At 34.4% G+C, this 12,608-nt stretch overlaps 1 protein-coding gene across 2 annotated transcripts in view; it reads left to right on the forward strand.

Moving 5' to 3' along the window:
- ANO3 (anoctamin 3) overlaps positions 1-12,608 on the forward strand; it is a 433,470-nt gene that overhangs the window by 267,703 nt on the left and 153,159 nt on the right. For both annotated transcript variants that reach the window (XM_082476760.1, XM_082476761.1), the window contains exon 4: positions 2,521-2,639. In XM_082476760.1, the coding sequence (XP_082332886.1) occupies positions 2,521-2,639 (119 nt within the window). The remainder of the gene's footprint in view (positions 1-2,520; positions 2,640-12,608) is intronic.

The following is a 12,608-nucleotide window of genomic DNA, read 5'->3' on the forward strand; positions in this document are numbered from 1 at the left end:
AGGAATGTCTGTGTCATAAGAATTAAAGACAAAGAAAAGAAAGAAAGTCAAACTAAACAAAACTTAAAAACCTCTGCATAAAATTAAATTGTGAGTGGAATAAGATTTAAATGAGTGAAAAACTTCTATAAATTTTATTTACTGTGTTCCATGGGAAATGAAATGCATTAATTAACATAAATTGAATTTTATCTTTTATAAACTTAAATTAGTAATCAAATAACTTTTAGAGTTTGAGGACTCTTTGAGAACGTCTTCAAAAATCTCTGTTTTACAGATGAAGAAATAGACTCTCAGGGAAAGGAAATTACTTGGTTAGGACACGGCAGATTTAGGATGAGAAATGATGGTCTTGTGACCCACAGGCCAGTGCACTCTCATCAAGAGCATATGCCGTTTACCTATTGCTGTTTACACTTTTTACTTTCTCCATCTAGATGATTCTTCCTCCACTTTACCTGTGTGACTTACTGCCTCACCTCATCGGGTCTTTGCTCAAATGTTACTGCAATCCTCTGTACTAAAATAACATCTGTCCTCTCCACCTTGTACACCTGCATCTTTCCTCCTTACTGTATTTTTCTCCAATGCACTGACCACAAAGCATACCTAATATTTTATGTATTTTTTGTTGTTGCTTATTGTTTTTTCTTCTCTTACTTGAATCTTCCATGAAGGCAGGGTTCTGTTTCTTGCTATATGTCCTAAAAGAATATCTGGCATATCATAGGTGTTTAATAAATAATTGTTAAATAAATGAAATGTAATTTACCTAAATCTAGGGAAACATTATAGTATTGATATATTCACGAACATCAGCTTCGGAGTCAATCTGGATGTTTTTGATGCACCCCCTACTGGTTTAGTGATTTTGCCATGCTACTTAATTTCCATATGCCTTAGTTTATTTATTATTAAGTGTAGGTAAAAATCGTACACACTTCATAGAGTTGTTATAAGGATTAAAGGAAATTATATATGTAAAGTTTCTGGCTCTTAGTATGTGCTCAGCAAATGTTAACCATCAATCAGTGATAGCTATTATTATTAATAGCTGTAGGTATAACTCAAATGCCTAGAGCATTTTAACATAATTGGTAATTAATTACATCCTAAGATGTACTGTGATCTGTTCATTCTTAGTTCATACCACTGCTAATAACCTGATACTGCTAGCTGTGCATCACATTCCATATGTTATAGCAGATCTTAAGCATTACTAATAAAAGAAACTAATGCATGTAGTGTAAACAAAATTATTTTATTTTGTTACAATGCTAAGTCACACAACTGAACTCTTGAAAACACTATATATAGTTGTCTATGTCAAAATTCGTTGTTGGTAAGTATCAACACATTGAATACAATAATTCCAAAACATTTTAATTTATTTGAAAAGACTGAATATTTAGGAATCTTTTTGAATTTGAAGAGATACTTGTATCACCTGGAACACAAATCCCAACCGCCATGGATATTTCCTATTTTATACTCCTTTACATTGATTATAGCTTGCTCATTATTCATATAAGTTCTTACATATAAGTTCTTACATGTTTGTGGTTTACCCTTTCTGATTATTCCAGTGGTAACTGCCATATTTCAATGTTCTTCCTCCTTTTTTGCTGTTGTGGTTTCATTTCAATCTCCTAATATTTTTTAAATCTTTCTTGTAAAGTTTGTTAGCTTTTCTTCTATGATTTCTCAGACTTCTTACTCTCTTCAAATTCACATTTATAAAACTGCAAATTTTTTAAAAATAAATGACCAAAATCAATAGTTTTTTTTAATTAAGCAAATAAGTGCTTAAATTTTGCTTTAAAAAAAGCAAAATTCGGGCTTCCCTGGTGGCGCAGTGGTTGAGAATCTGCCTGCTAATGCAGGGAACACGGGTTCGAGCCCTGGTCTGGGAAGATCCCACATGCCGCGGAGCGGCTGGGCCCGTGAGCCATAATTACTGAGCCTGCGCGTCTGGAGCCTGTGCTCCGCAACAAGAGAGGCCGCGATAGTGAGAGGCCCGCGCACAGCGATGAAGAGTGACCCCCACTTGCCACAACTAGTGAAAGCCCTCGCACAGAAACGAAGACCCAACATAGCCATAAATTAAAAATAAATAAATAAATAAAAATTAAAAAAAAAAAATAAAAAAAAAAAAAAAAAAAAAAAAAAAAAAGCAAAATTCTATTGAATTCTTGCAAATATCTCGATCTTCAAGTTCAAAAGAAATGATGTGTCCAATGGCGTTTGCATGACTAATTTTGTTTTCAAAAAGTTTAAGTACATTAAATAACAGAGATGCATTTAATTTTTTTGCAAGTTACTGGAGTGTTGACATTAATCCAATAATAGGCAAGATTCCCTGTTACTACCTTTTTTGCTTATTTATTAGATGCATGGGTCATATGAAAATTATACCTGGTTACCTTGGGAAAACATGAAAAAAGAGAGCTTAGTATATTTAAAGAGAGAGAAAAGGAAGAAGGATAAAAATGGATGTAATTTTCTCTTTCTCTTTTCTAGCCCTAGGAAAAGATAAGGATTACACGGATGAATCAGAACATGCTAATTATGACCGATCTCGCCTCATTAAAGACTTTGTCCCCCAAAATAATTCTGAACCCAAGCCCAGATTGCCTAAGGTAATGCAAACTAAACAATCAATAAGTCATTTGAAGACTCTAACTTCTAAATCCATTCAGTTCTTTTCAATTTTAATCGATATTGTGCTGGAGAGAATAAGAGGCCACACAGGTTAATATATATCTTAAGGACTTAAAATTGAAACTTTATGTTATGTGTAGACATCATATTCATTTATACTATCAAACAGAATTTTACAAACATTCTGAAACATGAAATTATTCAGTAAAATTTTCTTTAGAGGCTTATTCCTTCACGTTTCTTGTTTTTTGAAAGGCACCATGTTTTAATGAGAACATGGATTTTAGTATCAAGTGAACCAAGATTTGAATTACAGTTCCAGTACTTATAGTTGTGGTAACTTGGCAGGTTAATTAAACTCACTTAGCCTTGTTTTCATCATCTGTAGAATTAGAATCATGTTGTCTACTTGACAAAATTTTTTGTTTTTCTTTCAGTTTTATTGAGATATAATTGACACAACACTTATAAGTTTAAGGTGTACAGTATAATTTTTTGACTTACATACATCATGAAATGATTACCAGAATAAGTTAAGTGAACATCCATTGTCTCATATAGATGCACAATCAAACAAAGGGAAAAATATATATTTTTTTCTTGTAATAAGAACTCTTAGAATTTATTCTCTTAACAACTTCCATATACGGCATACAGCAGTGTTCGTCACAGTTATCATGTTTTATCTTTACATCCCTAGTACTTAATTATCTTATAACTGGAAGTTTTTACCTTGTAACTGCCTTCATTCAATTCCCCCTCACCCACTCCCCACCTCTATTAACCATAAATCTGATCTCTTTTTCTATGAGATTCTTTGTTTGTTTGTTTTTAAAGTATGACTGACCTACAACACGATGTTGGTTTCTATTACACAACAGTGATCTGGTATTTTTATACGTTTCAAAATGATCACCATGATAAGTCTAGTTATGATATGTCACCATATAAAGATATTACATACTTATTGACTATATTCCCCACACTGTATATTTCATACCCATGACTCATTTATTTTGCAACTGGAAGTTTGTACCTCTTAATCTCCCTCACTTATTTCTTTCCTCCCCTCATCCCCTTCCTGTCTGGCAACCACCTGTTTGTTCTACCTATAACTCTGTTTCTGTTTTATATTTGTCCATTTGTTTTGTTTTTTAGATTCCACATATAAGTGAAATCATACAGTATTTTTCTCTCTCTCTCTGACTTATTTCACTAAGCATAATACCCTCTAGGTCCATCCATGTTGTCACAAATGGCAAGATTTCATTCTTCTTATGGCTAAGTAGTATTCCATTTAATATATATACCACATCTTCATTATCCATTCATCTATTGATGGGCACGTAGGTTGCTTCCACATCTTGGCTATTGTAAATAAGGGTGCAACGAACATAAGGGTGCATGTATCTTTTCTAATTAGTGTTTTTGTTTTCTTCAGGCAAATACCCAGGAGTGGTATTGCTGTATCATATGGCAGTTCGATTTTAAATTTTTTGAGGAGTCTCCATACTGTTTTTCCATGGTGGCTGCACCAATTTACATTTCCAGTAAAAATGCACAAGTGTCCCCTTTTCCCCACATTCTTGCCAACACTTGTTATTTGTTGTCTTTTTGTTAACAGCCATTCTGACATGTGTGAGGTGATATCTCATTGTCATTTTGATCTGCATTTCCCTGATAATTACTGATGCTGAGTATCTTTTCCTGTACCTGTTGGCCATCTATATGTCTTCTTTGGAAAAATGTCTATTCAAATCCTCTGACCATTTTTTAATAGGATTTTTTTGGTTTTTTGATATGAGTTCTTTGTGTATTTTGGCTATTAACCACTTATTGGAAATATTGTTTGCAAATGTCTTCTCTCATTCAGTAGGTGGCCTTTTTATTTTGTTGATAGTTTCTTTTACTGTGCAAAAGCTTTTTAATATAATGTAGTCCCATTTGTTTATTTTTTATTTTGTTTCCCTTGCCTAAGGAGACATATTCAGAAAATATTGTTGAGACTGATGTCAAAGAGCATACTGCCTATATTTTGTCCTAGAAGTTTCATGGCTTCAGGTCTTACATTTAAGTCTTTAATTCATTTTAATTTATTTTTGTGCATGGTGTGAGAAAGCAGTCCAGTTTGATTTTTTTGCATGTAGTTTTCCGGTTTTCCCAACATTTATTGAAGAGACTGTCTTTTCCCATTGTATATTCTTATATCCTTTGTCACAGAATCATTGCCCACACAAGTGTGGGTTAATTACTGGGCTCTCTATTCTGTTCCATTGATCTGTGTGTCTGTTTTTGTGCCAGTACCATACTGTTTTGATTATTTTAGCTTTGTAGTATAGTTTGAAATCACATAGCATGATAACTCCAGCTTTACTCTTCTTTCTCAAGATTGTTTTTGGCTATTTGGGGTCTTTTATGTTTCCATGCAGATTTTAGAATTATTTGTTCTAGTTCTGTGAAAAATGCCATTGGTATTTTGACAGGGATTGCATTGAATCCATAGAATGCCTCGGGTAGTATGGTCATTTTAACAATATTAATTCTTTCAATCCATGAGCATGGTATATCTTTCCATCTGTTTGTGTGGCCTTTGATTACTTTCATCAGTGTCAGTTTTCCAAGTATAAGCCTTTTACACTGTTAGGTAGATTTATGCCTAGGTATTTTATTCTTTTTGATGCAGTTGTAAATGTGATTTTTTAAAAAATTTCTCTTTCTGGTTGTTTGTTGTTAGTGTATAGAAGTGCAACATATTTTCATATATTAATTTTGTATCCTGCAACTTTTCAGAATTCATTGATGAGTTCTAGTAGTTTTTTGGGTGGTATCTTTAGGATTTTCTATGTACAGTATCATAGCACCTGCAAATATTGGCAGTTTTACTTCTTCCTTTCCAATTTGGATTCCGTTTATTTATTTTTATTGTCTGATTGCTGGGGCTAGGACTTCCAATACTATGTTGAATAAAAGTGGTGAGAATGAGCAGCCTTGTCTTGTCCCTGATCTTAGAATCAATGCTTTCAGCTTTTCACTGTTGAGTATGATGTTAGCTGTAGGTTTTCCATATATATTGAAGTATGTTCCCTCTATACCCATTTTGGTGGGGGGGTTTATTTTTTATTCTTATTTTTTTAATAGATTTATTTATTTATTTATTTATTTATTTTTGGCTGCATTGGGTCTTCATTGCTGTGTGCAGGCTTTCTCTAGTTGTGGCAGGTGGGGGCTACTCTTCGTTGTGGTGCGCAGGCTTCTCGTTGCAGTGGCTTCTCTTGTTGCGGAGCACAGGCTCTAGGCACGCGGGCTTCAGTAGTTGTGACATGCGGGCTCAGTAGTTGTGGCTCCTGGGCTCTAGAACACAGGCTCAGTACTTGTGGTGCATGGGCTTTGTTGCTCTGCGGCATGTGGGATCTTCCCAGACCAGGGCTCGAACTCGTGTCCCCTGCCTTGGTAGGTGGCTTCTTAACCACTGCACCACGAGGAAGTCCCTGGTGGGAGTTTTTATTGTAAATGGATGTTGAATTTTGTCAAAAGCTTTCGCTGAATCTATGGAGCTGATCATATGATTTTTATTTTTCAGTTTGTTAATGTGGTATATCACATTGATTGGTTTACAGATATTGAACTATATGGAAGGTTTTTATAACAACTTGGAGGTTGAGAACACCTCATTGAAACTATAGTTCATCAGCAAATGAGTCACTGGGTTGGGGTTCAGTTTTAAAAATCCATGGCTCCAGCAATCCCACCATTCCTAAAATTCTTTTGCGGATTCTTCAAAGCATCTGAATATGGTCATCCAGCACCGAATACCATCCCCTTTTGATACTTTCCAATAGAAATTCTGACTCAGTCCAAGCTCATTTTTAAAAATTGCTTCTTATTGATTAAAGTGGGAATGCCTTTGTAAAAGAAATTTGGATATTAAATGCAGTTTAACCCAAGGAATGACTTAGCTTTTGGTTATCACTGCATGGACAATAGCCAATAATCACTTCCTTGAAAATATCTTTTCCTGTGATGTTTGATTTAGTTTGACCTGGATTAATTTTGCAAATCCCTTCATTAGCCACCATCAGTGTGTTAGTGAAGAAATATGGCACAATTTAAACATTACTGTCATAATGATTCTGAACTGTAGTAAGTAGATACAGAAATAAATGTTTGTGCGAGATTTATTCATTCCTCTTTGGTTTTGTTTTGTTAAAGGGGGTTTACAATTTTATGCTGATAATACGTAGGTTATCTTCACAAATCAGGAGTTTCTCTCTCTGTTTACTTCATCTGCCTCCCTATGTCTGTCTGATTGGCATAGGAGAGTCTCTACTATCAGTAAAGCATTGTTTCAAGAGAACTGAGCCTGAGACAAATTATAAGAAAAGTTGAGAAAAAGCAGATGTTGTTCCTTAAGGTACTTATTGCACCAGTTAATGGGAAGACAAACATGATATGTTTCAAATAATTAGAAAATGAACTAAGATTAAATAAAATTTGTGTTATCAGCTTCTCTAAAATTTAGCACATGCCACCAATGATACCCGCCACTTCATTTCTGCTCAACGGTAGCCATTTCCCAAATCTTGCTTTGACTAGACTTGAACTTTAGAATAGTAAAGTTAAGAAGAAATAGTTAAACCTGTATGCATGTTTTGTTTTTGATAGAAAAGTAAGAGAATAATGTGTGATGATGGTAACATACCACAGCTGTTCAAGCCAAGAAATCCTAGCCTAATGTCCTGTTAGTCTTACTGCACTTCTATTCAAATTCGAAAATGTAATGCATCACCTAGATGTTTTTGGATTCACTCTTTTAGCATCTATGTAAATGTGTCCACTTTTATCCATTTCATAGGTTAGGGTGCGGCACAAATCCAATTTGCATAAATGGTTCTATTCCAAAAAAAAAAAAAGATATTTAAAATCCATTTAACTAGGCTACTTGCTTGCAAAGCTTATCTATAAATGAAGGGCAAAATAATCTTCTTAGATATAGTCTTTGTGTACATTTATCAGCGAGAACCTCAAAAAAACAATGACCTATATATCTATTGTTTGACCTAGTATCTGGATAACCTTCAATTTATAACTTTGCTGACCTTCCTCATTCCATCCCATCATTAAATGATACGCATATATAGATGTGTATACACATTTATGTGTGTGTGTATTTTAAGGTTTGTCTTATGAAATTGACAATATTCATTCACTTGTGACCTACAAAATGGCAACTTTCATATGGTTTAAATTAGCATGTATTAATCTGTATGTATCTAATTGTGTAGCTAATGATCTGTGCCTCACATTATTTGCTTGGGATAATTGTACTGGTTGCAACCTGTCCCATGCATATTATACAATGTAACTGATATTTTATTTCTTCACAATAGTTACTCAGTTCCATTGTAGAGATGACCTTTTAGAGATGACAAAGCAATTTTATAAAGAGTCAACAGGAAGGGAGCAAAGACTCACAGAGGAAAATGACTCCTAATATAAACTACATTGTAAGTAATGCAAGTTTTGGATTACAGAAAACAAATACAGCTTTCTAACAAGATTTGCCATCAGCTATAAACTAGGTTCTAGGAGGTAACTCCATATCTATCAAAGTAGTATTTTACATTGAAATTATGAAGAAACTCTGTTGAATTTATCAATAGTATAAACAAATAAATATAGAAATGCATCTGACTAGAGTACTGGGCATTGTGTAGATAGACTTTACATCTGCTTGAGAACTTGGTTTGTCAGTCATTGTGCAAACATTTCCTGAATGATCTCGAATCAGTGTGGTGAATTTTATTTTGATCATATATCCACTGCTTATGATAATTTTATAAGCCAAATATATTTATAAGACACTATAGTTTGCTCTAAAATTGAACTCAGAACAATGAATTGTCTTTAGAATATTTTGCTTCAAATCATTAACTTTTAGCACATATCATTTATACTAAAATTCTTTAATGTTTTAGAGATTAAACTCATCTGTGATACTGATATCTAATATGATGAAGTGATATTGATAAATTAATAGGACATTTTTCATTTATTTGGAACCCACTGTGAGTAAAGTTTGATGCTATAGGACAGAGAACAGAGAAAGATGGCAAACACGGACAGGTCTTGATTTCCATGTAATACAGTTCAGGAGGTGGGCATACGTATACATGGAAAAAGCTAAGAGGCTCTAGAAATTAGAGATGATACTAAATATGGGGTAAGTCTAGATTTATCTAGCCTCAAGCTTTATAGTAAAAGCCATATTTAAATATCTCATGGGTATTGCAGTAGATAGAAAAATTGGCCACAGCGCTTCTCTCTTCCCTATACCTACTTTTTTTTCAATGAGATTTCGCAGGTCCTCCCATCCAAGAGGTGGACTCTGTTAGACTGGCCTTGGGCCTTGCTTTGACCAATAGATGGCTGAAGAAGTGACAATGTGCCAGTGCTGAACCTTGAACTCGAAAGACCTTGTATTCCCATTATTCCTCTTGGGACTCTTCCTCTACCATTTGGATAAGTCAGAGCTATCCTGCAGGAAGATAAGGCCATGTGGACCAGAGCCTAGTGAGTCCAGTTGCCCCAGCTGAGACAGAGATGTGAGAAAATCCAGTGGCAAAGACCAGGAAACTCAGACCCATAAGAAGGTCTAGCTGAGACCAGAAGAACTGCACAACTGGACCCAACCTATTCACAGAATCATGAGCTAAATAAAAATTATTTGGGGATGGTTTATTTCTCAGCAATAGATAATGGAGACAGCCATAAATGTTAGAGGATATCATATTTGCTGATACCAATGATTGTTAATATATAGTGAATTCTTCATCACAAGAATGGGAAGAATTGCAAAATTGTCCCTGAGTTTTCCACAGATACTCCTATTATCCATTTAACTCTATAGATCCCGAGTATATTTTAAATGTCATAACCTAAATTGCATAAAATCTAGGCATCTAACACTTTCTGAAATTATCTTTTTTTAAGCTCTATTTACAAAAGTAGTTTTTTATACCTTTAAATAAGTGCAGAATTCCAAGATTACCTTCAGTTGAACCATATGTGTATCGTTAGCAGTGTCCCAAACACCCATTAAAATTGGTGAAGAACTAACTTTTTTAAAGGCAGGTTTATTTCCTTTCTAGCATTTTGACAAAAACGTTCTGTAACACATGTGTGGACAAGAACACTGAGGGAGCAAATGTATAATGTAATGTGAGAAAAGGAACAATTCTATGAATTCATAGACTGGAGCTCCTGGGCTGACTTCTCATTAGTATAGATAGCACTGTGAATAACACTTGAAGATAAGGTCCTATAACCAACTGGATGGTACTGAGAAACAAAATCCCTCTCTCCATCAAGGAGTCATGTCCTACATACCAGCTGAGGCCTCCAGATGTGGACAGGGAATGTCTATAATTAATCTAGATTAAAAGGAGCAAAGCTGTGAAGCAAAATCCATGGCTTGTGTAATAGACATTAATGAGGAGTTTGCTGCTGCTACTGTCCCTCAGGATGCCAAAAATAACTACAGATGTTGCTAATAATGTCTGGGAATATAAATCTGTACTCCAAATTACAGTGACTTCTCCTCTTAAAAGACAGTCGGTATCAAATCAGACAGGAAAGAGGTCATAGACCAGGAAAATCTTGATATGAATATTTTAGCAGTTCATTAAATTTAAATCACAAGGCTATTCAATTTGACTGTGTCAACTGGCATTGGTAGATGGTGTTCATCTTTAACTAAACTGGTAACAGGAATAATTTTCTCTTAAGAATGGATACACAGATCATGTGATGGCAAAGGTGCAGGGAGATGGCCTCTGTAGTCTTCTACAATGCACCTTCCACATGGGCATTGGCAACTGTTTAATTTGGCTCAGTGGTTCTTTGCCTCCAAATCACGTACAGATACGATATTCTGAACCTGCATACTTTTTCCCAGCAAATGTAAGATAACGTTAACTTAAACTACAAGATAAATGACTAAACTTGGCCCTATGTGGCTGCTTCAATTGACAAAATTATACATGAAATTAAATCCTATTTATTTGCATTTATTGAGATAGTTTCTAAAGAAAATGTTAATATCTCCCTAACTTAGGACCTGAAATAATACTTTCTTTATATTTGATAATTTCATTGTGGGAAATGGTACCCTAAATATTTATTTTTTATATAAACATGGGACATCCAGCAAATCATCTTGGTTTCTTAATCTTTTTAGCCAGTGTTTTAAATTTATCTTCTTGCCTAGTAGTAAGAAGACTCCTTTTTAACCAGCCAAAAGGATACCTGGTCTTGTCTACAAAATCTTTGATACTGAGGATGGCATTATCTTCCCTGTAGCCAGAGGAGGCAACTCCCTCCCTGGTACCATTTAATTGCCTACCTTGACCATCAGAAGCCCTCCCTAGAAAATGTTCTACACTAATTGCTAGTGTGTATTTTCCCAAAGATTTAGCATAAGATTTTCCAGAATCGCTCCACATTATCTATGGATTGCTTAAACCCAAATGTGTGTGCATGTGTGTATTATGATAAAAGTAGAATTTCAAATTGTAAAGAAATACTGATCTTAAAAATAATGTGCAAATGTTCTCACAATAACTGATCAATAATTTGGTAGGGGTTAAAATGTTTTCAGATGCCTACCTCACATCTTACACCAAAATGAACTGAAGATAGTTAATCAATTCAAAATTAATATGTAAAAATAAAATTAGCATTTTTTCCTAATCACAGGCTAGAAGAATGTCATTTCTAAATGGCTTTTCTACACCAACAATAAAATTAATCATGGAAATCTTGATAGAGCTATTTAGATACTAACCAGTATCAAAATTACAATAAAATTAAGAAGTAAGAGATAAACTTAAGATGTGATGATGAGCTGACATACTAGAATATACCAAAGGAGGGCTTCCCTGGTGGCGCAATAGTTAAGAATCCGCCTGCCAAGGCAGGGGACACGGGTTCAAGCCCTGGTCCGGGAAGATCCCGCATGCCGCGGGACAACTAAGCCTGTGCGCCACAACTACTGAGCCAGCGCTCTAGAGCCCATGAGCCACGACTACTGAAGCGCTCGTGCCTAGAGCCCATGCTCTGCAACAAGAGAAGCCACCGCAATGAGAAGCCTGCACACCACAACAAAGAGTAGCCCCCACTCGCTGCAACTTAGACCCAACACAGCCAAAAATAAATAAATAAATAAATTAATTAATTAATTAAAAAAAAGAATATACCAAAGGATGGTTAATGTTCTTATTCTACAAAGACATCATAATAATATAATTGATTAATGCAAGAGTAAAAAATCATTAAAAAACAATATAATTTTAACATGTAAAATGATTAGCAGTACTAGTAATTGCAGAAATACAAATGTAAGCAACTTTCTTTTAAACCAAATTATAATTTTTTTTTAAATAAAACTCAGAATTGACACTATAAACTGTTGCTTTTATTTCTTGCTGGTAGATACGTATATTGATCCAAATTTTCTGCAAAGTAATTTAACAATAAGGATTAAAAGCCTTAAAATAATCTTTCCTTTTGACCCACTTCTAGGAATCTATTCAGGGAATGTAACTAGATGTTAGCCCAAATAATTGTGTTTAAAGATGTTTCTCTCACTGTAATTTGTGAGGGACTTGTGGGGGAGGGAAGATAAAGCACTTAAATGATCAAGAGGAAATTAAAAGTATTAATGCCTTTAAACAAGGTGATACTATATTGAAAAATAAGTCCCCAAATTATTTAAGGATGATGGGAAATGATCGCAGTGTATGATTATATAATAATAAGTTGGTTTTAAAAAAACAATATGTGCTGTTTGATACCAACTGTATAAAAATAATCTAGCTGTTTTTCATAGATAAAATTATTAGAATTGTATACAAAAAATTACACCGATTGGTCAAATTCACATGACATCA

Source organism: Balaenoptera physalus (genome assembly GCF_965194825.1).
Source record: "Balaenoptera physalus genome assembly, chromosome: 10".
Taxonomy (NCBI): Eukaryota; Metazoa; Chordata; class Mammalia; order Artiodactyla; family Balaenopteridae; genus Balaenoptera; species Balaenoptera physalus.